Source organism: Vipera berus (genome assembly GCF_964194415.1).
Source record: "Vipera berus genome assembly, chromosome: 3".
Taxonomy (NCBI): domain Eukaryota; kingdom Metazoa; phylum Chordata; class Lepidosauria; order Squamata; family Viperidae; genus Vipera; species Vipera berus.
In genome coordinates this window covers 75,279,860-75,304,194 of record NC_138204.1, presented here as the reverse complement: position 1 = coordinate 75,304,194, position 24,335 = coordinate 75,279,860, and the positions used below count along the sequence as shown (strand labels likewise).

The window sequence follows — 24,335 nt, the reverse complement described above, 5'->3', positions numbered from 1 at the left end:
GATTTGGGGATATATTGTAAAATTTTGTTTTTGTAAAACTCTTTAATTAAAAAAAAAAGAAATACTAAAGGAGATCAGGTGGGAGACAATTCCCAATGTTCTCCAGAGCATATTTTCATACTAACATAGAGCCGCTTGAAAATATATGAGACATATTTTTAGGGAATGGCTATATAGATAATATGAGATGGAGCCAGCAAATCACAAGGCATTTTAAATGCAACAGATTATTCATCACTAACCTATCATTTTAGATATATTTAGAACAATGTTGGAAAAACATATCTAATAAACAAAAGTGTTGAACCATCACTGTATCATGAGTGTCAGAACTGCCACCTCACACCTGCACTCAGTGATCGGTGCCAGTCTGCCATGAACCCTTGGGGGGGGAGGTGAGAGTGAGGAGGAGTGCTTGGGGGGGGAAAAGTGAAAGTTAAGGAAGTGAAAGTGCCCCTCTGAGATGGTGTTTCAAGGTTGCTCCGCTATGAGAAGAATGCAGCTGCAAGCCAACCTACCATCAGAGTGACAGGTTTCAAAAACATCTTCTTGGAGATTAATGGGATGATTAGGAAGGAGAAATGCCTAAGCAGGAAAAAATTTTACTTGGGGATTTGGTGCGCCAATTTCAGTTTTGGCTTTGCTTTACTGTATTTCACTTGACCTTTAGTAAACTATACCTTTCTCAACAAATGGAGCCAAGGACCATTCTTGCTTAAAGGTTCAAGTTGAGGCAGAACTGACAATAAGGTAAAGATGAAAAGAAACAAAAATGGAGCAGAAAGTCATAAGTCTAATATTTATTCATCAACTCATAGTTGAAGAAATGAAAAGGTATATTAGCTTTGCCTGGTATTTTATCGAAATGTAGAAACCTGAGAGCAATAAAATAACCAGAACATTTCCAGTCTTAATGGCCTTCCATTATGTTATGTCCATTTTAAATCAGGACTATTTTGATAACATTATTTGATATTTATCTTCTTGGGGATATGAACATGGGGATATCCCCATTTTAAAAAATCAATATAAGGCTGATTTCTATAGAGGTCTGGATAAATATCTTTTTATTTAAAAAAAATATTATGCAAGGCAATGTTTGTAAGGAAGCTGGTTGGAAGGCAAGAAAAGTTAAAATTGTCAAAGAAATAGCTAGATTGAAGAACAGTGAAAATATAACATTTTAAAATAGGTAATTAGGTAAACAGAGGTACAGATCTTAGGAAGAGACAGAAAATTTTCCTAAGAGGTATGCTGATGTCTCACAGGTCAGCTAATACCAGCCCTAAAACAATGGAAGAGAGGATAGAATGAAGGAAAGAAAATGAGAGGAGCTAGGAAGCTATTTAAGAAACTTAATAAATCCAACTCAAGGAATGATAGATAGCAAATGATATGGAAAGGAAAGGAAAGGAAAGGAAAGGAAAGGAAAGGAAAGGAAAGGAAAGGAAAGGAAAGGAAAGGAAAGGAAAGGAAAGGGGAAGACTACTTGTGAGCAAGAGATGAAGGAGAGAACTCATGAGCAATGCTTGATAGTCCAAGCAGTATAAAGAGCTGGAAGTTTCAGCCCAGGAGAAGATTACGAAAAACTGAAAGTTTAAGTTCATAGAAAAGCGCTGCGGGGGGAAAGGGAGCGAGAAAGAAGGACCAAAAACTGATTGAAAATCTAACTCAGGGAGGTAAGCAGCAAGCAACCAGGGCCAAGGTCAAGATGGCCTGCAGATCAGTCTGAGTGTATTGCTCAGTGTTTTGCATGTACTGCACCAGCACTGATTAATAAATCATGTAGTGCATGCAAATACTATTCCTTGTTCAAGTAGCCCGGATTATGCAAATCTATGTCAGCTTCATGCTAAAGATTAGCTAATTTAAATAATAGCTCTGAGTTTCATTTGTTTTCTTCTGGAAAAGCAAACAGCCATGTGATTCTTCCTTCAGCTGGGAGGCCAAGCTGCCTATGTTCATAATTTAATTGCAACTTTCCCCTTTTCTATGCAATCAGTAAAAAAAAAACAAAAACGCTTTCAACATCTTTAAATAAGATCTAAAAGTGTTTTCCACTTTTAGACAAGTGTTTTGAGAAAGCTGTGGATTTCCAGGGGAGATATCAAGAGGCTCTGCAAAAGTGAAGCTGACAACCATGGCAAAGACCAAGATAAACTGGTTCCTTGGAAACTCTCCACTTAAGCAGAGGATGGGAAATTACCCACATGTGCTCCAGATGGCCACTTCTTGCTAGGATACAACAGGAGAGCATATCTTTGCAGGTTTGAGCATCAGGAAATGATAGAATCAACCATGTTGCTCACAACAATAGCAGACCCGTTTAAAGAACACGAAGTTCACAAATCACTTTCAGAAATGGCCTATTAACCATATTAAAGCAATGAGAGACCTCTGAAAAGAGAATTTTGAAAATTTATTATTGGATGAGCTGAAGATAAGCTCTGAACAAACTCTGAACTAAAAATAATAAAAATTATAAACTTAAGAATTTAAAGAATTTGAAATAAACAGCAGAAAGCTAAATAAGACTTTGATCTAATAAAATTATAAACATGGAAAATGCTTTCGTAATGGATCTACAAAAGAGGCTCGGTAAAGCCTTGAAAATCTATGCAATGGAATAAAAAAGAATTAAAGAAAAATCAAATCCTATGAAAATATTTGATTGAATTAAAAATTAAGAATGTTAAATGTAAAAGGAAGGAGTATAAAGTTGGGTTTATTTGATCAAGCTTAAAATGAGATTTTGTTTTGCAATGTTCTGGCAATTCTTTATGGACTTTGCTGGTACCAGGATTGAACAGTTCATGGATTTGCTAATACTGCAGATAAAGGATAGGATATGGGTTGAAAAAGCTCTGTTTAACTTTATAATGTGTGAATAATTTTTAAATTTGTTTATATTTGTTGTGCTGAAGATTAGGTAACTTGTTTATATATTTGTTTTCATTATGGCCTTTCTTTGTGTTCTCTTTTTTTTCTTTTTTATTCTTTTATCTTTTTACAAGTTTAGCATTGTAATTAAAATTCTTAATAAAGACTATACTCAAAAAAGAAAGCTGCAAATGATACAAATCATTATGTACATAATCCATTTATTCTTTAAATCCTTCATATATATATATATATATATATATATATATATATATATATATATATATATATATATGTGTGTGTGTGTGTGTGTGTGTGTGTGTGTGTGTGTGTGTACACACAGACACAGACACACAGTCACACACACACACACACACACACACACACACAAACACACACACACATATAAAAGGCTACTTAATATTTGATAGTATGTTTTCCCAATATTTTAAGTAAAATAAGCCACTAAATCTAAAATTTGTATTGGTTTCAATAAATCAGGATCTATGAGGAGGAAAAGAAAAATGATTTTTAAGTAATATTCTCTTCAAATTGCCCGTATTACTCTGATTATTTTAATGTAATAACCTGCTTTTTCAATCACACAAAGCTAAAGAATGTGCTATTGTATAAATTAGTACGTACTGGTATATATTGGTAATTTCCCAAGATAAATAATTACATGGTGGAATATAATTTGGGACGTATCTTTTTATTAGAACTATGTTTCAGATCAGCATAAATTCCAAACTAAAGTGGATTGAGATTCATTTTTAAAGTAGCGTATTGAAGTAAAGTATTGAAGGTAAAATAGACAGCTCTAATTTGACTTGTTCCAATTTAAAATCTTGTACTCTGCCTTCATCATTTAGTTCAGGAGTCTGATTCAAAGCCCTTTGGAACTTGTTTTTAGAAAGAAGACCATTCTTTCTTTGTAGGGAAACGACAAGAGAGTATAACTTCAAGGACTGAGTACTTTCCCCTCTGAAAAGAATCACCATGTAATCAGATGATAATCAGTTATCAATGTCTTGAGTAGACACAAGGAGATTCTTTAGAGAGAATCCTTACTTTGACAATTTATTTAACTCACAATTTTTTTAATATCTCACCCACTGAAGATGTTTTGTTGCTGTTCTAGATATGCAGCTGGCTTAAAAATTGTATTTTCTTTTACTTTTCCTCACCTTCAATTCCTCAGCGCAGTGCTTCCCAAACATTTTCCTTTGTTATTCCAAACTGTTTATCTTGCATGCTAGATCTTTTTTTGTTGTTATTCAGTGTATAGATTTAGGATGAGTTGGAATGAATTTATGGACTAATATTCTGGGCCAAGGGTATAGCTGCAAAATGGTTTAGGAAACCTTCCTGGAGTTCTATTTATGACAATTGCTTGATAATTTATAATATCTGGAACTGTTGTCTCTCCGTGGGACATTGCTAGATACTCTCAGCATCTCTTGAGCTTGCAAAATCTAAAAAGCATGTTGGTGATACCTTCAGGAAATTTTCCTTCAGAAAAAAGGTGCTATGTTTTTATAAAGGATTCACATTGTTACATATTAATTCAGCCCATTTCTTCACAGTTCTAGGTAACTGAATACAAATTCCATTCCACCTATAACGTCTACATTTTCAATGACAGCTGTATTCCTATCACCTCCATTTTTCTTACCTCTTTTGAAATTTGAATTATTTAACAGAGTTTATAGAGGCAAGCTGAGGGAATTATTTAAAAAACAGTGCCTATTTACTTGTTTCTAGCTTGTGCCAAAAATTAGTAAATAGATAACTTGCAACTCTAATTAATCAGTTTTTGCTGATGGCAGGCAAGTTAATCAGTGTATGAAAGTTTAACCTTAAAATTAAGTATTTTTTTAAAAAATAACCCAATATTTATACTCATTTCAATGTTCACAAAATAAGTAATAGTTAACAATAAATTAATCTATTGATTGTATTTGTTTGAATTCTCTATTTGTTCTATTTGTGCAAGGAATTTTAGCTTGTTCCTTTTTATACAATATTTGTGGATTGATATATGAATAAGTGGAATGGAATGACAAATCTTGGAGTTTGAGAAAGCAAGATAGAAAGAGTATTGACGCTTCTGAACTATGGTGCTGGAGAAGACTCCTGAGAATACCAACTAAGGTACTGGCCAACTAAGAAAACAAACAAATGGATTATCGAACAAATCAATCCAGAGTTTTTACTTGAGACACAAATGATTACTCAAATTATCAAAGCACTAGCTCTCTGGAGAAGACTCTAATACTAGGAAAGGTGGAGGGAAATAAATCAATAGCAGGTGGGTAGACTCAGTAACCTCAACAAAGGGTGCAGTGTTGGAAGACTTGAATGAAGTCTTGAAGACTTGAAGTTGGGGACGGACCATCATGGAGAAAATCTGTCTCTAAGAGTCAGCTTAGAGACAACACCTCTAAACTGACTCTATTTGCTAGGAATCAACACCTCCTTGATGGCACATAACTAGTGAACCAATTACAATATGCATTCAATGTTTTGTTAATTTACTTAATTTACTTATTTATTAAATTTATACGCTATCCATCTCGCTGTCTTTTGAATAACCATTCTAATTTCTTTCGTTTGTTTTAGTTTGTCTATAATTTTATTATTTCTCTTAATTGCAAGCTCAGTGGCCTCCTGAAGTAATGGCACATATAGATAAAAAACAATTAATATACAAGTATTTGTATATTAGCTTGCCAAAAATTTATCAGTTACTTTGATATGTCTTAGGTTGAGCTAAGAAAATTCCCACTGTATTTCCATATTAAAATCCTAGTAGTTATGTTTTTAAAAAAAATCACAGAAGATGATGTTGGCAAATTACTTCAATATCATCCCTCCAAAACTGTATGCATGTGTTCATGTAAGCTATCCAGGAACTGAGCTCAGTCAAGATACTATCTTTCTCCTATGATTTTCTTGTTTCTATATTTCAATTTTCAATTTCTCCCAATGGCATTTTTAAAATCCGAACTTGCACTCGCACGGCTAAATTGCTCTTTCAAGCATCTCAAGCTATTCACCAAATCATTTTCAGACATCTCAGGAATGAAGAAGAGGCATTTCCTCGTGTTTTTTTTAATTAGTTTGGGTTTCTTATTTGGCTAAATTATTTTTACCTTTTTAACTTCCTAAACATATTCTTCATCTCCATTCCAAAAAGAGAGCATAATAAGTGGACTATTAAAGCTTTCTTAATCAATTTATTACAACTGAATAAAAGAACTTGCACAGTACGGTTGAAATCTCTCTTTCAAATGCAACATATACCATATTTATGTAACATGCTGCTCTGGATTGTGAAGTAGCTAATACCAAATAACTTGGTATCTAAGTTATTTTCTTAGGTCATTCTATGATAATTGGTGATAGTTGGCATAGGTTTTTAGAATCTGTTTTTTGTGTGGAATCAGATTAAATTCAGTGAAGTAAGTGCAACTTAAATATAACTTCTGTACTATTTAACTATTGTTTCACTGAAACCTACTTTCAGTCAGGAAAGCTTACAGTTCCATAAGCTAGCTTTTGATTCCAATGTAGTTACTTGGAAGTCAATTCCTATACTCAGTTGGAATTAAAGTGGATTCTTAATCATTACTACCAGTTACTAAATCAATATTTTTGGCAGCTTTTATGACAGATATTATAGTCTTCAATAAACTGGATACTTTGGAGGAACAAGTTCACTCTTAAAATATGTGAGTATAAATGCCACATATAATTAGTTAAATTATGCTAGGAATATAATTTCTAGGCCCATCCTTAAATCCACACTTGAGTGGCAATTTTGAAACGCAATAAGATGTGAAAATGTAGAAAAGCAAGCTAAGAAAATGTTCTCATTAATGGGTCCTTCAGTTATGCTGGCATATAATTGTTTAAGATGCTTAAAATCATGATAAAGAAAAAAATATTTTATCCAATAAAATGATTGTACCATAGTACAGAGGGTGCTAAGACAAATGATGAATTGAATGGTATGTGGCTATTAATGCAAATATTACTCAAATACTGTATGCAGGTAGCCCTTGACTTACAACCACAATGGAGACCAAAGTTTTTATTGCTAAGCAAGACAGTTGTTTAGTGAGCCCCATTTTACAACATTTTAGCCTGCTAAGTGAATCATATGGTTGTTAAGTGACTCTGGCTTCTCCCATTGACTTTGCTTGTCAGACGCCAGCTGGGAAAGTAACCAACAGTGATCACATGACCCCAGGACAGTGCAACTGTCATAAATACATGCCAGTTGCCAAGCATCCAAATTTTGATCATGTGATCGTGAGAATGCTTCAATGATTGTAAGCTGAAAACCAGTCCTACGTCACTTTCTTCAGTGCTGTTGTAACTCCAAATGGTCACTAAACAAATGGTTATAAATCGAGGACTAGCTCTAATTGAATCCAAAACACTGCAGGGCACATCACTCAATCCTTAGTGTAGTGTTTATGTGGAAAATCAATTCATATGTTGTGGGTTCATTTCTATTGAAAGTCTTATTCCATCATAGATAATGTGAGCTAGCAATGGTAAAAACAAAGGATGATGGATTATGGAACCAGGGCCAAATATGGTATGGATGCTACTTTCTTTTTCTTTGCTTTTGTTGTTGTTCTTACCTTCTCCTGTTTTTTCTTCTCTTTGCCTCTAAGGGATGACAAACTATTCTTTTTACAAAGCCAAAGAATTGATTGCTCAGAGAAAAGTTTGAAATTAGGCTCAAGGCCAGCGAATTCAAATCGCCAACTTCTAATTTATCCCAAATGGCAAACCCGGAAACTATTAAGATCAAATAAATCTGTACAACACAATCAAGGGAACAGTTAAATGACAACCAAGTTTCTTCTCTCTTTCATTCTTTTAGACCATACTATTGATTTAGTACTAAAACTTTCAGCTCCCACTTTGGTCAGTTCTTCTCTGTGCATATATACCCTACAGCAGAGCTCCCCAACCTTTCTGAGGGAAAGGGAGGGGCAGGCACATTTATGCATGCATTTAAAAATGGGACCATGAGCATACAAGCTCCGCAAACAGGGCTCCGAGCAACTGTACACCACAAACAAGATGTTAGTGCCCACGTGATGCTCGGGATGACGCTAGTGCCCACATGATACAAACAGGGCGTCTTGTGCCCGCATGAAGCTCAGGGCAACACTCACACGAGTGGGGGCTAGTGCGTGCACACATGCGAGTGCACTGGCCAGCCACTCATGGCCCAGTGGCCAGCAGGCCATGGCCCGGTAGTGGGCCACAGCCCACAGATTGGGGACCCCTGCCCTACAGACTCCTCAATGATTTAATTTGATCATGTAATTCCAAGAAATACCAAGGATGTCTAGGAATCAAGTGTTCTTGACACTGTTGTATCTAGGAGGATTTTCTGGGAGGAAACTGTATTATAGAGTTAGTATAAGATGGATATATGTGGGTATTGTACATGTAGTCATAAATTCCTAAATCCCACTTTAATAACTCGGTAGCATTCATATCATGCTATTCCTACCAAGTATAATGCATATGAAGTTCTATAAAGAAGAGAAATATTAGGTTTTCAAAAAGATGCGTACAGTAGCATATGAAGACAATTCAAACAAACCAGAAGTAATAATAGTCACGGGGAAAAAACTGGAATCAACAGAAGAAGAGTAAAAAATGCAGAGCCCTGGAATATACTGATGGTAAATGATATTTTCCATACACACATTCTGTTATAACCTCGACTGCTGAACCATCTGACACAACTTTGTGTTTTCCTTGAGGTAGTGACAAGTTTCTAAATAGAACAGAGATTTGTGGTAACTTATTAGATGTTACCAAAATTTCCCAGGATGAGAATGAACAATTTACCTTTGGATACCGAAGCAGAAGATAGCTATCCTTGGGTCAAAATACACAACCACATAATATGTAGCAGCACGGCACTTTGTAACAGTGGCAATGGGACTATATAGGACTTATAGACCTTCATATACAAATATACAATACAAAAATCAGTCCTTATACAAACATTTTAATATGTAAAAAAATATGACTTTGCTACTGTCTTTTCATGATTCAGTAAAGCAATACAAAATGTGGGATAAATTCAATACTTAGCCTCTTTGAGCATTTTATACAAAAAAATGATCAATAAACCTTTTTTTTCAAGTTTTAGCAGTATGATTACAGTATTGGAGGAGGGATATCCAACTATTTTTCAGATTTTTAAGGGACTTTTTGAAATGATATAGAACTTGAAGTTATTTAGACAGTTTTACACACACACACACACACACACACACACACACTTCTGATATAAATTGAAAAAGTTCCTCAACTTAAAAATAGAGTAAAATTTTGGTACAACGTCTGTCACGTCTTTCTTTCCTTCTTTTTATATCTCATATCTCTGTAATAAATCTTTCTAAGTAAAATGGAATTTAAATGATCGAATGCTTTGCATGGTCTCTATGGCATGGATAAAACAAGATGTGCAGCACTTCAATTACACATGGGCAGCTATTAAGCATTCCAGGCTCTCTTACCATCAAAGGGGGGAAAAATGCGAAAAAAAATCTTTTGAAGAAATTAATCCAAACTGAGCTGTTGGGGTTTGAATGTCGCTGTAGAGCAGCGTTTCCCAACCTTAGGAACTTGAAGATGCGTGGACTTCAACTCCCAGAATTCCCCAGCCAGCTGGCTGGGGAATTCTGGGAGTTGAAGTCCACGCATCTTCAAGTTCCTAAGGTTGGGAAACGCTGCTCTAGAGTTTCAAAGATATCATTTCATACACATGGGTTTAGTATTCTTAAATAGGAGATAAGGAGGAGTGTGTGTCAAGAATCCATGAACTTATATAAAAATATAAATAAGCATATTGACTGATTAAAAAAAAATCACTGTAGTTGCATTGATTTCTCTTCACAATACCCTTGTGAGGTAGGTGTTTGAGAACTGAGAACCGCTCAAGATCACAAGAAATGTCATTGCCCAAAACTATATTACCTGGACTTAGACACCACTCTTAGTTGTGCTCCAAAAAGGCGATATAACTTAAATAAATAGATGCTGAGAAAATTGAGACCATGTCAGAACACCTGGAGGTGATGGAGGCATTCTGCCATACGGATTGTCTCTGAGCTTCAGACTTAGTCAGTCCACTTCTAGAAATCAAGAGCAATCAGGATCTTCTTAGCACATCTCTAAGTGGCTCATTTGCAATAAATCTTCAGCCATGCAAACTGTACAGTTACAAGACTGATTTGTCTGGCTGTTACTGCCCCAAACGGTGGGTTGCTTTAATGGTAACATTTATCATTTAAATTCAAGTACTAGAGACATTATCCACAACACCCAGAGCAGTGTTTTCCCCTCCTAGCAGAACTTCATCTTCTAGCACAGGGGTCTTTAAACTCGGCCCTTTTATGACTTGTGGTCTTCAACTCCCAGAATTCTGGGAGTTGAAGACCACATGTCATAAAAGGGCCAAGTTTGAAGACCCCTGCTCTAGCAAATAAGCTGTTGCCATGTCGAACTTCTAAAAACAAAATCCAGTTAAAATGAGACCGAGTAGGAATCTTCCACAGCTGAGCACACACAGACAGCACACAGCAGAACCATCACGTTCTGCGCTATTACCTAAAGAGGATTGTCATTTAAATCCAGGACCTATGTTGTGGAAGTCTGTGACAACCAGCATCAAGACAAAGTCCAATTAGGGTGTGTAAATGTTATTGTATGTTTCTTAGCCCATTCAGCAAATACTTTCTTTTCTGTGATGAACCTGTGGCCTCCATAGGGTGCATTTTCATGAAGGAAGTACTCATCGCATTCACTCCTCCCAGGTTCATAGTAGTGATACGGGACTTTCCTAAAGCCTTCTGACCTAGAACAAAGCCAAAACACAGACATCCATGAAATACTTTTTTTCCCCCCATGCCATAACAATGGAGAGACCCTTCTCTGCTGCTGCCCCCATCCTATCGAATATTTTGTCCTCAGAGGTGAGATTCTGGCATTGCTTCTGTCAATTGGCTTGGAAATTCAAGAATGGCACCCAACCTAGGGTGGTGGTGGTTGGTAACGTGAGGGTGTTCGCTCTGCCTTATAACTCTCCTTTTAAACTCTAATTTTATTCTGTTCTTCACTCTAATTATGTCTCTTTTATAAGGCTTTGTGGTTTGTTTTTGTAAACCGCCCAGAGTCAATTGGACAGGCATTTGATCAATAAATATGCTATATGCACACATCTATCTATAACAGGGCTCTTCAAACTTGGCCCTTTTATGACTTGTGGCCTTCAACTCCCAGAATTCCTCAGCCAGGCACGCAGGCTGAGGAATTCTGGGAGTTGAAGGCCACAAGTCATAAAAAGGCCAAGTTTGAAGAGCCCTGAACTATAAGTATACAAACAGCTTTTTCTTGCCTGTAACACCCAGATATTTGGGATAACCACCTTCAAAAGTCCAGAAAAGAATGGCCAGGGTGACTTAAAATTCTGGAAATAACAGGTCACAACAAATTGGAAGCCCCAGGTTTGGTAAGGCTGCTTTATCTATTAAAAAAGACACATAGGTAGACCTTGATTTACAAGCATTTATTTAGTGGCTGCTTGAAGCAACAATGGCACTGAAAAAACAATAACGTACGATTGTTTTTCACACTTGCGACTGTAACAGGTAAAGTTCTATGGCCTATGGTAAGGATGGTGGTGAGTTATGGTGGTTTCTATTTTATCATGCAGTATGGCTGCTAATGCACAGATTCTAGCTGAATTACACCTTGTAGTGTAACAAAGCGAAGAGACAAGTTTCTGACTCTGCAACTGCACTACAGAAAAAGCCAATGCCAGCAATACTTTTGTTACAGACTGATTCAAGGCCAGTGTGAAAGCAGCTTTGGGTCTTTTTGGTATTAGCATGAAGGCTATGCTTTACAAAAAAACACGAGTCCAATTGATATATATTCTGACTCAGCTGCGGTCTATTTGAAACCACAATAAAGTTAGTCTTTTCTTTGAAGGGCTATGAGCCATTATGGGTGGTCGGTTTCCACACTTTTACCAACTCTGCCCCAATGAACTTCCCAGCTCTTTTTGTAAGGAGTAGAAGGGAGGGAAGGCTTGGTTCTTTGAGACCTCCAACAACTGAAGAACTGATAGCCCTCCCCCCACCTCAGCATTGAGAAGTTGGCAGTAGAGAAGGCTATCATCTATTATCTTCAAACTGCTTTCATGGGACTGGAGGATAGAAGCAGTGACAGTGTAGAAGTGCCTAAATCAGAAGCTAGAAATGTCTATGGAGATTCTCAGTCATCCAGGTCATGGTTGTTCCAATGTGCTTTTTCACGAGGCAACTGGACTTTCTTTTTTCTCTTTGAAGATGTTTCGCTTCTCATCCAAGAAGCTTCTCCAGTTCTGACTAGATGGTGGGGAATGGAAGGATTTATACTCCTCGCAGACAGGTGGTCATTTGCATTCTTTTAGAGGGGTCAAAGAGCCCATCTATGTCAAAATTGAACAGCCCTCTTGCAACAGAGGGGGAGGGATACAAAATCATCTTTCTCCAGTTTACAATACAGGTCTTTCAACAGTTCCTAGAAGGCTCCACACCCATTTTCCCCACTCAGATGACCCTGATGCCTCCAGGTGGCATCAACGACTCTCTAAAAGACCAGCTGTCTGCAAGGAATATAAATCCTTCTATTCCCCACCATCCAGTCAAAGCTGAAGAAGATTCTTGGATGGGAAGCGAAACATCTTCATAGAGAAAAAAGAAAGTCCAGTTGCCTCGTGAAAAAACACCTTTGGGACAGAAGCTAAAAATGTGCTGATTAACATATTTGCACACACACACAAATGCTATCAAAGATGGTAGAAGATCCAGAAAATCTTTGTGGGAAATAACTACATTTTGTTTCTGTACTTGAGAACAGTATTAACCTTAATCCTTTTCAAATATTATACCACAGTTATAATATTCTACAATTATTATAGGGCAGTCTTTGACTTATGGCCACAATTAGGCCTGTAATCTCGGTTGTTAAGTGAAGCAGTCATTAAGCAAGATGTCATGTGACTGTTTTGCTCAATGACTGCAATCCTGGCTCACCCACACTGTTGGCCTGCTCCCCACCTCTTGCACTACTCTGCAAATGGATGCTATTACCATGATCCTTAAAGCCTCCTTAAAACGGAGCCTAAAGAATTGTGAGAATAGTGCCCATTGGCAGAATGCACAAGATGGCCCCTGTAGCAGGGTTGTGTCTGACATGGGCTGAGTGCATCTGTCAAAAGTTGCAGATGAATGGAAAGGTACATGGTGTGCTGTTGGGCCCTGGAATTGGCTGAGGGCTCTTGTGTATGGCTGGGCGGGCAGCAGGCTGAAGCAGTGCAGGGCACAGCAGCTTCATTTGTCCTGGTATCCCTTGGAGGAAGTCAAGGGCTGGGTGGGCAGTTCCCTTCTGTCCCATCTGCTTACGACCGACCGACTATCCCAGCTTCCCTGTTGATCTTTCTGGGGAAGACAGCAGAGAAGATTGTGAATGGCAATCAGACGACCGTGGGATACTTGGCAGCCAGTAGTGAATGCTAACAGATTGCCAAGCAACTGAAATGTGTTTTTGTGTCCACAAAGGAAGGGGCAGTATGACGTTTCAGAGCAGCTGGAAGTGCTTTATGGGCCATAAAAACACCCTTTCCAAGGCGGGTCATAGGTCAATGACTACTTATAACATTGGAACAGTGGATGAAGTGTCAGCACTAGATTTATAGAAATATATATATCTACGAAATCAAATATATATATATATATATATAATCTAATCTATATAATATATATATAATCTACGAAAACAAATATATATATATATCCACAACATCTTAATTTGATCAAGCTCAGCAAATTTAATTATTCCCTTTAATACCTGATGTGATGATGCAGTATACCTTTCTGAAACAAGGCCATAACAGATAAAGAGTTTTTATATATTTGGGACATACAGGTAAACTAGAAACAAAATGTATCCATTAAAAGAAATGAATATGCTCCTTACAAATACTTGAAAAATGGCTTCTAAAAGCAGCTTCCACAAAATGATTTTATATCTATATCTATATTAGTCTGTCTGTCTGTCTATGAAACGTGGCAATAAACAGATAAGTTTTAATATATTTGGAATATTCCGGTCTCTCTCTCTCTCTTCTCTCTCTCTCTGTGTATATATAGGTAGTCCTCAACTTATGAGCACAATGGAGCCCAAAATTTCTGTTGCTAAGTGAGACATTTGTTAAATGAATTTTGCTCCATTTTACAACCTTTCTTGCCACAGTCATTAATTGAAAGACTGCAGGTATTACATTAGTAACCCGGTTGTTAAGTAAATCTGGCTTCCTCATCAACTTTGCTTGTCAGAAGGTCACAAAAGGTGATCACATGACCCCAGGCACTGCAATCGTCGTAAGTATGAATCAGTTGCCAAGCATCCAAATTTGATCACATGATTGTGGGGAATCTGCAATGGTCATAAGTGTGAAAAATGGTCATAAGTCACTTTTTTCAGTGCTGTTGTAACTTTGAACAGTCACTAAATGAACTGTTGTATGTCGAGGACTACCTGTAAATCTATTACATTTAAATTTTATGTTTATAGATAAAATCTAAATGTAATAGAATATAGCAGGAGTGTCAAACTGCTGGCCTGCAGGTCGGATGCAACATGCCAAAACCACGCCCACCCCATTTGGAAAAAAAAGTCGTGATATGTCACGTCACATCACGTGACGTTGTGAGTTTGACACCCCTGGAATATAGTTTCAAAAATACATATAACTAAGCCAATGATCATAATACTTTTAGGCTCAAAAAGTAATTAGTAAAGGAAAGCAATGTTGGCTTCAATCGGGAATTATGAAAACAATATATAACATCTTGTTCATAGGCTACAACAGGCTTATAAGTGAGTTTATAGTTTTTGTTCCTGCATATTAGGAAGGGGTGTTTGTGTGTCTCTGTGTGTGTATTTATTATTTTAAAAATGTTCAGCCTTTGGGGAGATCACAAAACGGCTTTTATAAGCTTCATTCTTCAAAATGACAGGAAACTGGGTTGCTCTTTTTTGAGGCTTGTAATTGGCAGGAAAGGGAGAGTAGGGGCCAAATTAAGTTCCTAATTCCTGGAACATAAGGAGACTTTGCAGAGAAGGATAAACAGCATGCACAATATTTTTCTCTTTTGGACTTTCCTTAAATTGGATCTCACTTTATCTCCACAAAGCACCAATTTTTGTAGCCAACTCTGAACTTGAGCTCTTTATTGCTATAACAGAACTTCCTAATGTCTACATGGTTTGCATCATAGGTTTCTAATCTGGTAGGAAATAAGTGTGCACCAGCCTCTTTATTCAAGTGATGGCACCGTGGAAGATGGGGAATTTGCAAAGTTTGCTCAAAATCTGCTCAAGAACAAATTTGTGCTTCCTAACCTGAACATTCTTAACTGCACAAAAACTGTGGAACACAATTATACTTTCCTATTTCCCTAGTTCAGTCCAACTTGGCAGAAAGTTCTTTGATGTTAAAAAGCCTTTGTAACATTGGTCATTACATTTTTATAAATACTTTTATTTAATCAATACCGCATATCATACAGGGACTAAATATACTGTCAATAAAATGCCATGTCAATATAGTTTTGCTAGGCGGCAGCTGCCTAATGCATTTGTTGGGTTTATGATATTAAAATGAATCATGAAACTTTGACAGGGCATTAGATCTGTGGGCGGATCAAAATAATGTGCTGTGATCTTACTTGCAGTACGTGTCATTTATCATTCCGTAGATTTGTATTCTGTAGCAGGCATCCATCGCTAGAATTAAGGTGAACCAACCAGTGCTGAGATAGGAGCCTGACTGGATTCTGTAGAAGAAACAATACGAAGAAGACTTCACTGAGAAATTGCTTCTACTTCCTTAAAGACATTATTATTTGTTACATGAACAAAGACATTGATAAACTGACAAAAATGTCTAACAATTTTGACTTTGATTCTAGTGCATTTGACCTGCAAGGGTCAGCATGAAAAATAAAAGCTTCATAAACTGTAGAAATAAGATCTGGCAGCAAAAGCTGTTTTTTTAAGCAAGCATAAGTCTATTTTTTTATTTCTGGAATTTGGGGGCTACTACTGCTGTAGAGGGACGCGGTGGCTGAGTGGGTTAGGACGCTGAGCTTGTCGATCAGAAGGTCGGCAGTTTGGCGGGTCGAATCCCGAGCGCCGCGTAACAGAGTGAGCGCCTGTTACTCGTCCCAGCTTCTGCTAACCTAGCAGTTTGAAAGCACGTAAAAATGCAAGTAGAAAAATAGGGACCACTACGGTGGGAAGGTAACAGCGTTCAGTGTGCCTTTGGCATCTAGTCATGCCAGCCACATGACCACGGAGACGTCCTCGGACAAGCTCTGGCTCTTCAGCTTTGAAACGGAGATGAGCACCGGCCCCTAGAGTCGGAAATGACTAGCACGCATGTGCGGGGGAACCTTTACCTTTACCCTCCCATGCAAATAGATTTTCTCCATGAGAACTAGTAGCCTTGTTAATAGATTCTCCCCCCCCCCCAATTATTCTATGGTTGTTCTAAACACAGTTACACATATGGAATGCCTGAAATTGATTTTTGCCCAGATCTCAGAGAATCCTAATTGCTAATTCTATTCATGATTGATGCCCTAATTACTGCATTAAGAAATACTGCCTGTTTTTAAGGCAATCTTTTATTCTTTTTATATTCATATCTAGACTATTATCATGTATATTCTATAGGTGAATGATGCAGTACACAATGTAATAGAATGTTTGCTTCCTGTAATATGGAAGATATCCTTCTATAAAAATCTTTAACCTCAATTGGATTTAAATGTATTTTACGTATCTTGCTTGAAATAAAAAAAACCCCACTGATGTAGGTGAACTCTTGTTTTTCTTTCTTCCTCCTTCAAATCAGACCTGACTCTTACCTAAACAAATCTATCTATAATAATAATAATAAAGTTGGAAGGTACCTAGGAGGTCATCTAGTCCAACCCCCTGCTCAGGCAGGAAACCCTATGCCATTATACCAGTCTCTTCTTAAAAACTTCCAGTGTTGGAGCATTTACATCTTCTGGAGGCAGGTTGTTCCACTGATTAATTGTTTTAACTGTCAGGAAATTTCTCTTTAGTTCTAAGGTTGCTTCTCTCTTTAGTTAGTTTCCATCCGTTGCTTCTTGTCCTGCCTTCAGGTGCTTTGGAAAATAGCTTGACTCCCTCTTCTTTGTGGCAACCCCTGAGATATTGGAACACTGCTATCAAGTTACCTCTCATCCTTCTCTTCATTAACCTAGACATACCCAATTCCAGCAACCATTCCTTATATGTTTTAGCCTCCAATCCCCTAATCATCTTTGTTGCTCTTCTCTGTACACTTTCTAGAGTACTAGGCAACATGATTGGAAATGGTGTGTCCTTGCTTTTTTTCTAGGGCTGAGGGAGAGTGACTGGCCAAAGGTTACCCAGCTTGATTCTGTGCCTAGGTCATGACAAGAACTCAGGTTTCCCACTCTTGATCTAGTGCACAGGTCTTCAAACTTGGCCCTTTCATGACATGTGGACTTCAACTCCCAGAATTCCTCAGCCAGGTATTCTGGGAGTTGAAGTCTGCAAGTCATAAAAGGGCCAAGTTTGAAGAGCCCTGATCTAGCATCTTAATCACTACATCTCACTTGTTTACATGTTTAAAAGAAGAACATGCATTTCCATCACCTGGAGCAAGAAGCTTTCATTGACTCACTGACACATTGTCAAATAATTCATGTAAATATAGGAGAATACACTGTAACTGTCACCAATAAACACAGATTATTATTTAAAATCCAGTGCACCACATTCTCAGTAGCAGGTTAGACTTCAAATAAAAGTAGAGAAAACTCATTAAGCATTTCCTAGAGAAGGGGGAAAAAATGGATGATCGAGAAAGGAAATGCTGTGCTGTTTGTGCACAGCATTAACAGAGCTAGACAAGCCCACGTATCAGCAAGTTTCTCATTACAGAAAACCCTACCCAAAGCATTTACACCTTACCAAGAAATACATCATTTTTTTTTTGTTCAATTTCATTTCCAATGACATGATGAGGATTTTATCAAATCTGTCGTCGGTAAAGGTGTTTCCTCATTACCAAATCACCACAAATATCCATTCTTATTTTAGAAGGAATTAATTCTGCTTTTGCTAAAACAAAGAAATTAATCGTACAAGCTGAGAATAGATCAGTTACCTATATAATTACGGTAACCATCTATAAAAAAAATGGATGTTGTCATTTATGTTGTAGGAATTTATGAAGAAAAACCCTTACATTGCTTTTATTGACAAAAAATAATAATAGTAATTTCTTGAACACATTTAGGACACCTGTCGTCTATCCAAGGCATTTATACATAAAAATTTAAGCTGACAACATGCTATTTCAATAGAATACTACAAGTGAATCCTTCTCCACTCTGATCTTGATGGTCTGTGTGGGTGATGTTACATTTCTATAAATATTCCTGAAATGTTGATATCTCCTTTAATAAAATTGCGCATATTGATGTCTGCAATGATTCCTTCTCTGAAACAATTACTACTGCACTACTGTATTTGGTGGGAAGTGTCTTCACAATCTAGAGCAGGGGTATCCAGCTTTGGCAAATTTAAGATTTGTGGACTTTAACTCCCAGAATTGGCTGGCTGGGGAATTATGGGAGTTAAAGTGCGCAAGTCTTAAAGTTGCCAAGGTTGGACACCTCTGCTCTGGAGTCTTAAAAAAACAAAACAAAAAAACTACTAAGAAGTATGTCTCATTGAACTCAAAGAGACTTACTTGGAAGAAAGAAAACCAGCAGGAAATTGGCCATAAATACAACTCATTCAGTTTTGAAAAATACCAATAAAGCCATACTGAAGCCAAGCTATTTTTTTTAATGCTCACAACTGCCAGCTTTCTACCATTCTCTTTATCCTTGTCTTTATTTATCCCTGGTGTTTCTCCAACTACTCACAAAAGTGTTCCCTCTAGCTCAGGGGTAGGCAACCTTGGCTCTTTTATGACTCGTGGACTTCAACTCCCAGAATTCCTGAGCCAGCACAGCTGAAGTCCACGAGTCATAAAAGAGCCAAGGTTGCCTACCCCTGCTCTAGCCACTTGGACTTACTGTTAAATACATTCAAAGCTCTAATATAAAGCCTGGCAAAAGACCAGAGAACAGCTATCAAGTCTGATGCTTTGCATTTAGCTGTCTTAGCTGTTTTAACCAGTGTCTTGTCTGTGCAATGGAAGCACCAACCTTAGGATTTTAGAGGATTCTTCTATCAGAGGATTATGAAAAAAAGAGAATGCTTCTGATAATGAATGTTTATTGGGAAATGCAATTTTGCCAGTAGCCACTAATTTTCTCCTATAAACAGGAGCAAAACAAAAGCTTTTTATGTTTTATTTTGAATAAAAACGAATTAATCAATATGTCATGTCTTATTTTAACACTACTGGACCTTTGTCTTCTCATCAATACACCCTTCTGACACGATTCAAGTAAAAATAACAAATTCTCTGATACTTTCCCTAAGAAATGGAAACATGACAAAATACAAATTCCATAGTTTAAAGCAAACACCCAATTTCATCTGTTTCCGTTCTGAAGAAAGGAATATAATGAAATGAAAACAGATGGTTTGTAACACCTTACATTTCAATCTGAATTCTCTAAACATATTTCCACCAAATGAAGAAGTTGGCATTGGAAGTGTGAAAAACAATTTTAAATTTTCCATAAAGGTCATAAGTTCCTAGGTTCTATTGTCAATCTCTCCCAAAACATATTGCAAATAAAGTTACACCTCCTGTCCAAAGCTATAACAATAATATAAACAGAATATTCTACACTTTCGTTTTCATGGTTTGTAATAAGGAACCTCCACTCTAAAATTACTTTTGTTGTTGTTGTTGTTAGTTGCAAACTCATCTCCAACCCACCATGACCCCATGGACAACATTCCTCCAGTCCAGGCCTTCCTGTCCTCTACCATCTTCTGGAGTCCATTTAAACTCACACCTACTGCTTCAGTGACTCCACCCAGCCACCAATGAGAGACAATTTCTTAAATGTTTCTTACATGTTGGCATGAAAAACTGCATGCTGAATTTGTGTTCACAGTACATGCAAACATCATGCAACTGCTTCCCTGGAAATTTGATCATGTACCTATAATGGGCCTGAAAGCATTGTTTTTGGGTAGAGTCACTACATATTCAGATTCTCCCCAGATACATCTGTGTTTTCACCTAATTGTTGTTGTCAGGTGCAAATAACCAACAGCATTTGTTGTGTTCAAAGGACAGAAGAGTTTATTATTGCTGAAGGTGGAGGTTCATTCTCCAAGCTTGTAGGTTTGTTTCCATTTTGTTACCAGGCTAGGTAACATCTTCAGTTGAATTTAGGGGATGTAAGAGTCAGTGTTCTTCTGTTTATAAGGGCTTTGTGTAGTCAGTAGGTCTTCTGATGGTGAGATCACATTAGGTGAGGGACACATCAGGTCAGGGTCTTGTGATGGGTCTTATGATACTGTAGGTCAGGTATGGGTCTGTCAAGTGAGGGTCAGGGGTGGGACACCAGTTAGAATCTTGTGATGGGTTTTATGATGGAGAAGTTTTATCAGGTGAGAATCATTGGGAGGTGAAATGCTGGTAGTGGGGGGCTTGGATGGGTTGGTTGAGGGTTGGTGCTGTCTTTGGTTGGCTGTGCAGTTGATTTGAGTTCTGAGGGGCTTGTAAGCTGGTTCTAGGTCAATGTGTCTGTTGATGGAATTGCTTGTGGAGTGCCAGGCTTTGATGAACTCATGAACATGGCGGGTGGTAGCATGGTTGTTTATTCTTGTATTGTTCCAATCAAACGGGTCCTGTTTGGTGTCAGTATGGGTAGAGATTAGGGATTTGGGGTTGTGGAGTTTGACAGCCAGGCAGTGTTCATGGATCCTAGTTTTTAACTGACATGCTGTTTGTCCCAGGTAGAATTGGCTGCAATTGTTTCTTTCATCCTTCTGTAACTTGTCTTTGGTTCTGGATAATTCCTGGTGGAATGTTTCTGTGGGCTATTGCTATTCCTAGAGGTTGGAGAATTCTGGCTGTCATTTCTGACACCCCTTTTGTGTATGGTAGGTTTAGATTTGCATGGTGGTTGGCTGGGTGGTACATCGTGGTTTGGGTGCTAAATGTCAGAATACAAAGTTTTCCAAATAGCCATGGCAGAGAAAGATGTCAAGCAGCTGGTTCTCTTCTGCTTTTCTTAGTGCTGTGCTGCTGCAGTGTGTTTTGGCCCTTCTGAAGAGGGTCTGGATACAGCTTCTTCTTTTGTGTGTGGTGGGGTGGTTGCTTGCAAATCTAAGGATCTGGTCCATGTGAGTGGGTTTGCGGTAGAGGCGGATTTCCAGTTCTCCATTGGCTAGTCTCCTTATGTCAATGTTGAGGAATGGGAGTCTTTTGTCTGTTTCCTCTTTGTGTATGAATTAGATGGTGGTGTGTTTCTTCAATTTGGGAGTGTTTGTTGATGACAAAGGTGGGCCATCGACATAGCGTGTCCAGAATTTTGGTTGGATAGTGGGTAGAGCTATGGATTTGAGTCGTTGCATGACTGTTTCTGCTATTAGGCCTAATATGGGCGATTCCTTTGGGGTAGCTTGTGCTTGCTTATAGATTTTCCCGTTGAACTTGAAGTATGTGTTGAGGCATAGATCCAGAAGTTTCATGATAGTTTCCGTGGACATGGAGTGTTATATGGTGGCGTCATCTCTGTGGGTATGGTGTTTAGTGAGTAGGTGGTATATGGTTTGTTTAGCCAGGTCAACGTCAATCGAGGTGAAGAGTGTGGTGACATCGAAAGAGACCATGACTTCTTCCTTGTTGATCTCGGTGTGCTTGTTGCATTGGAGAAATTGTTCTGTGGAGTTTATTGAGTGGATTGAATCACTGACTAGGTATCTGAGTTTTCTCTGCAGAGTTTTTGCTAATTTGTACATTGCTATTCTGGGTTAAGATACAATTGGGCATAATGGGATCTCATTCTTGTGTATTTGGGGGAGTCTGTAGAACATGGGTGTGGAGAAGTCTTATGGGTGCATGTGATTCTTCTCTAGTGGTGTTAGCTGGTTTCTTTTTCCATTTTCCTAATGGTGTCTTTTATTTTGTTGTCTAGCTGTTTTGTCAGACCATTGTGGATTATTGGTAGGTGTTGATGTAATTTAGATGGTTTTCGGCTTTGCTGATGTAGTCAGTTTTGTCCATTACTACCATCAGTCTGCCTTTGTCTGCCAATAGGATGACAATGCTTTCATCTTGTTTCAGTGTCTTTCGTGCTTACTTCTCCTTTTGGCTGAGTGTTTTGTTGGGTCTGTTGGGGATGATTCTTTGTCTGATGTCTTCTTGTGTTTCTTGGTCTATGTGGTTCATTTTTAGAATAGATTTGTTTATTATTGCTACGTATACACAAGAATTTAGTCAATTAATGGACAAAGCTAAGTGGATGTTAGATAAGGGTCAACAGAATTCACTGGGTGGCTGGGCTTGGGTCTCTTGTGGCAACACAATGACTCCAAGCTGATGACACATTTAACTCCACCTTCCAGCCTTCTCTTCTCCTACAGTTATGTGTTCTCCCTAGCTAGGAATAAAAATTATCCCATTGTATCATAGCATAAAGGTTCCAATCCTGGACATTTCAAGATGGAGTGGGAGAAAGCAATATTCAACATTAAGGAGGGAATAGGACCAACCTTCTAGTTTGGTCTAGTGATTAAGGCAGCAGGTATAAACCAGGAGACAGTGAGGTCTAGTCATGAAAGCCCACTGGGTGACTTTCTCTCAGCCCAACCCAACTCAGAGGATAGCTGTTGTAGAAAAATTGTAGGAGGAAGGAATATTAGATATATTTGTCACATTGAGTTATTTATAAAAATAAAGAGGGGAAACAAACAAATAATCAATCAATTTTCTGGTTGGTAGATGAAAGAGGGTGGCTAGAAACATATCAGCACTGTCCCTTAGATGCTAAAAGGCAAGATACACTGTTTGGCTTTGCTTCTTTGGTTAGTTTTTTGTTCCTTGTTTGCTTTTGCTTGAGACAGAATTTTGCTAAGACAGGTTTAAATGTCAGTGACTTTTGACTTCAGATAGGAAACAGTGATTTAAGTGGCAGAGAGGTGTAATTTCACACCACAAACATTGCTTTAAATGACAGGTACTTTGACTTTGAAATATTGCTTCAGGCCCAGTTAGCTCTGGTGGGAACCATACCTGATTTAATGAGCCACTCAAATTTCACTGTAGTAGAGGAGCATGAAAATATGTAAATAAATAAATCCAGGCTTTGTTGTTGTTTTTAACATAAGCATTTCCTTCTTACAGTGTATTTTTGTTCTCTAAATATGGCAACTTGGGGAGCTGTAATCCTTTCCAACTTAAAGAAAAAGCTTGAGGAAAAAAATGTGGAAAAAGTAAACAATGGCATCCAAATTATATGAATATTGTGACTAACAATTCTAAAGGGAGAAAATCTTATCACTAGGTCTTTCCACCTATGCCATACGGGCCAATAACTATCCTTGAACAGAAACCAGTAATAGAGAATCTATGTACCTCAGGCATGAACCGTAGGGCTCTTGGTATTCTCTGAGCTTGGTTGTTTCCTTCAGATGTTCAATTACCATGCTAGGTAACATTATCAGTTTCCAGGGGAATGAAGTTTGCTGGTTATTTATATGGCCCTGTTTATATATAATTATTTGTCCTGCCAGTTATGGTTGAGGTGTGGTATTGTTTCTTCCCTGATAGTTTATCTGCTCTTTTCTGCTTATCTGAATGTTAGATGCTAATAATGATATGCTCTGGGCTGTTGGTTTTCTTTTTCAGCCTTTGTTTATATCCTTTAAATGATATGTAGGTGGGTTTTTTTTCATGAAGCAAAAGACTGTACCCCAACCAGGAACAAAGGACAAACTACTGTATATAAACAACTAGCAAACTTCACTACAGTATCCCATTTTGAGATGTCTGGAAGACAGAATCCTACTTCTTTTATATCAATGGAAGAGAATATTTATAGCTCAGGGTTCAACTGTGGGGTCCTTGATGCCTTCTTGTCACTGCGTTTTTTCTGTTTTGTCAGCTCAGCACGTCTCACTCTGTTTTTCTGCCAGCTGCATAGTAATCTTATCAATGTAACCAAGGTGATTGTCACATGTCCAGCCATGTTATGGTTTCAATCTGTTTTGTGCTATTAAGTGCACATGTCTACAAAAGTTTTCTTACTTTACCTTTTTTTCCTCCTCTTTGATTCTGTCTGATGAGAGGATGTAGTCAGTTAAGTTCTTTCTTT

General features: G+C 37.7%; 1 protein-coding gene across 1 annotated transcript in view; it reads right to left on the bottom strand.

Annotated features, from left to right (window-relative positions):
* Positions 1 to 9,607: 9,607 nt before the first annotated feature.
* Positions 9,608 to 24,335, bottom strand: part of ST6GALNAC3 (ST6 N-acetylgalactosaminide alpha-2,6-sialyltransferase 3) — a 347,784-nt gene continuing 333,056 nt past the window's right edge. Inside the window, exons 4-5 of the mRNA XM_081324950.1 lie at positions 15,705 to 15,812; positions 9,608 to 10,783 (exon numbers count right to left, since the gene is read on the bottom strand). Of these exons, the coding sequence (XP_081181076.1) occupies positions 10,597 to 10,783; positions 15,705 to 15,812 (295 nt within the window). The 3' untranslated portion in view covers positions 9,608 to 10,596. The remainder of the gene's footprint in view (positions 10,784 to 15,704; positions 15,813 to 24,335) is intronic.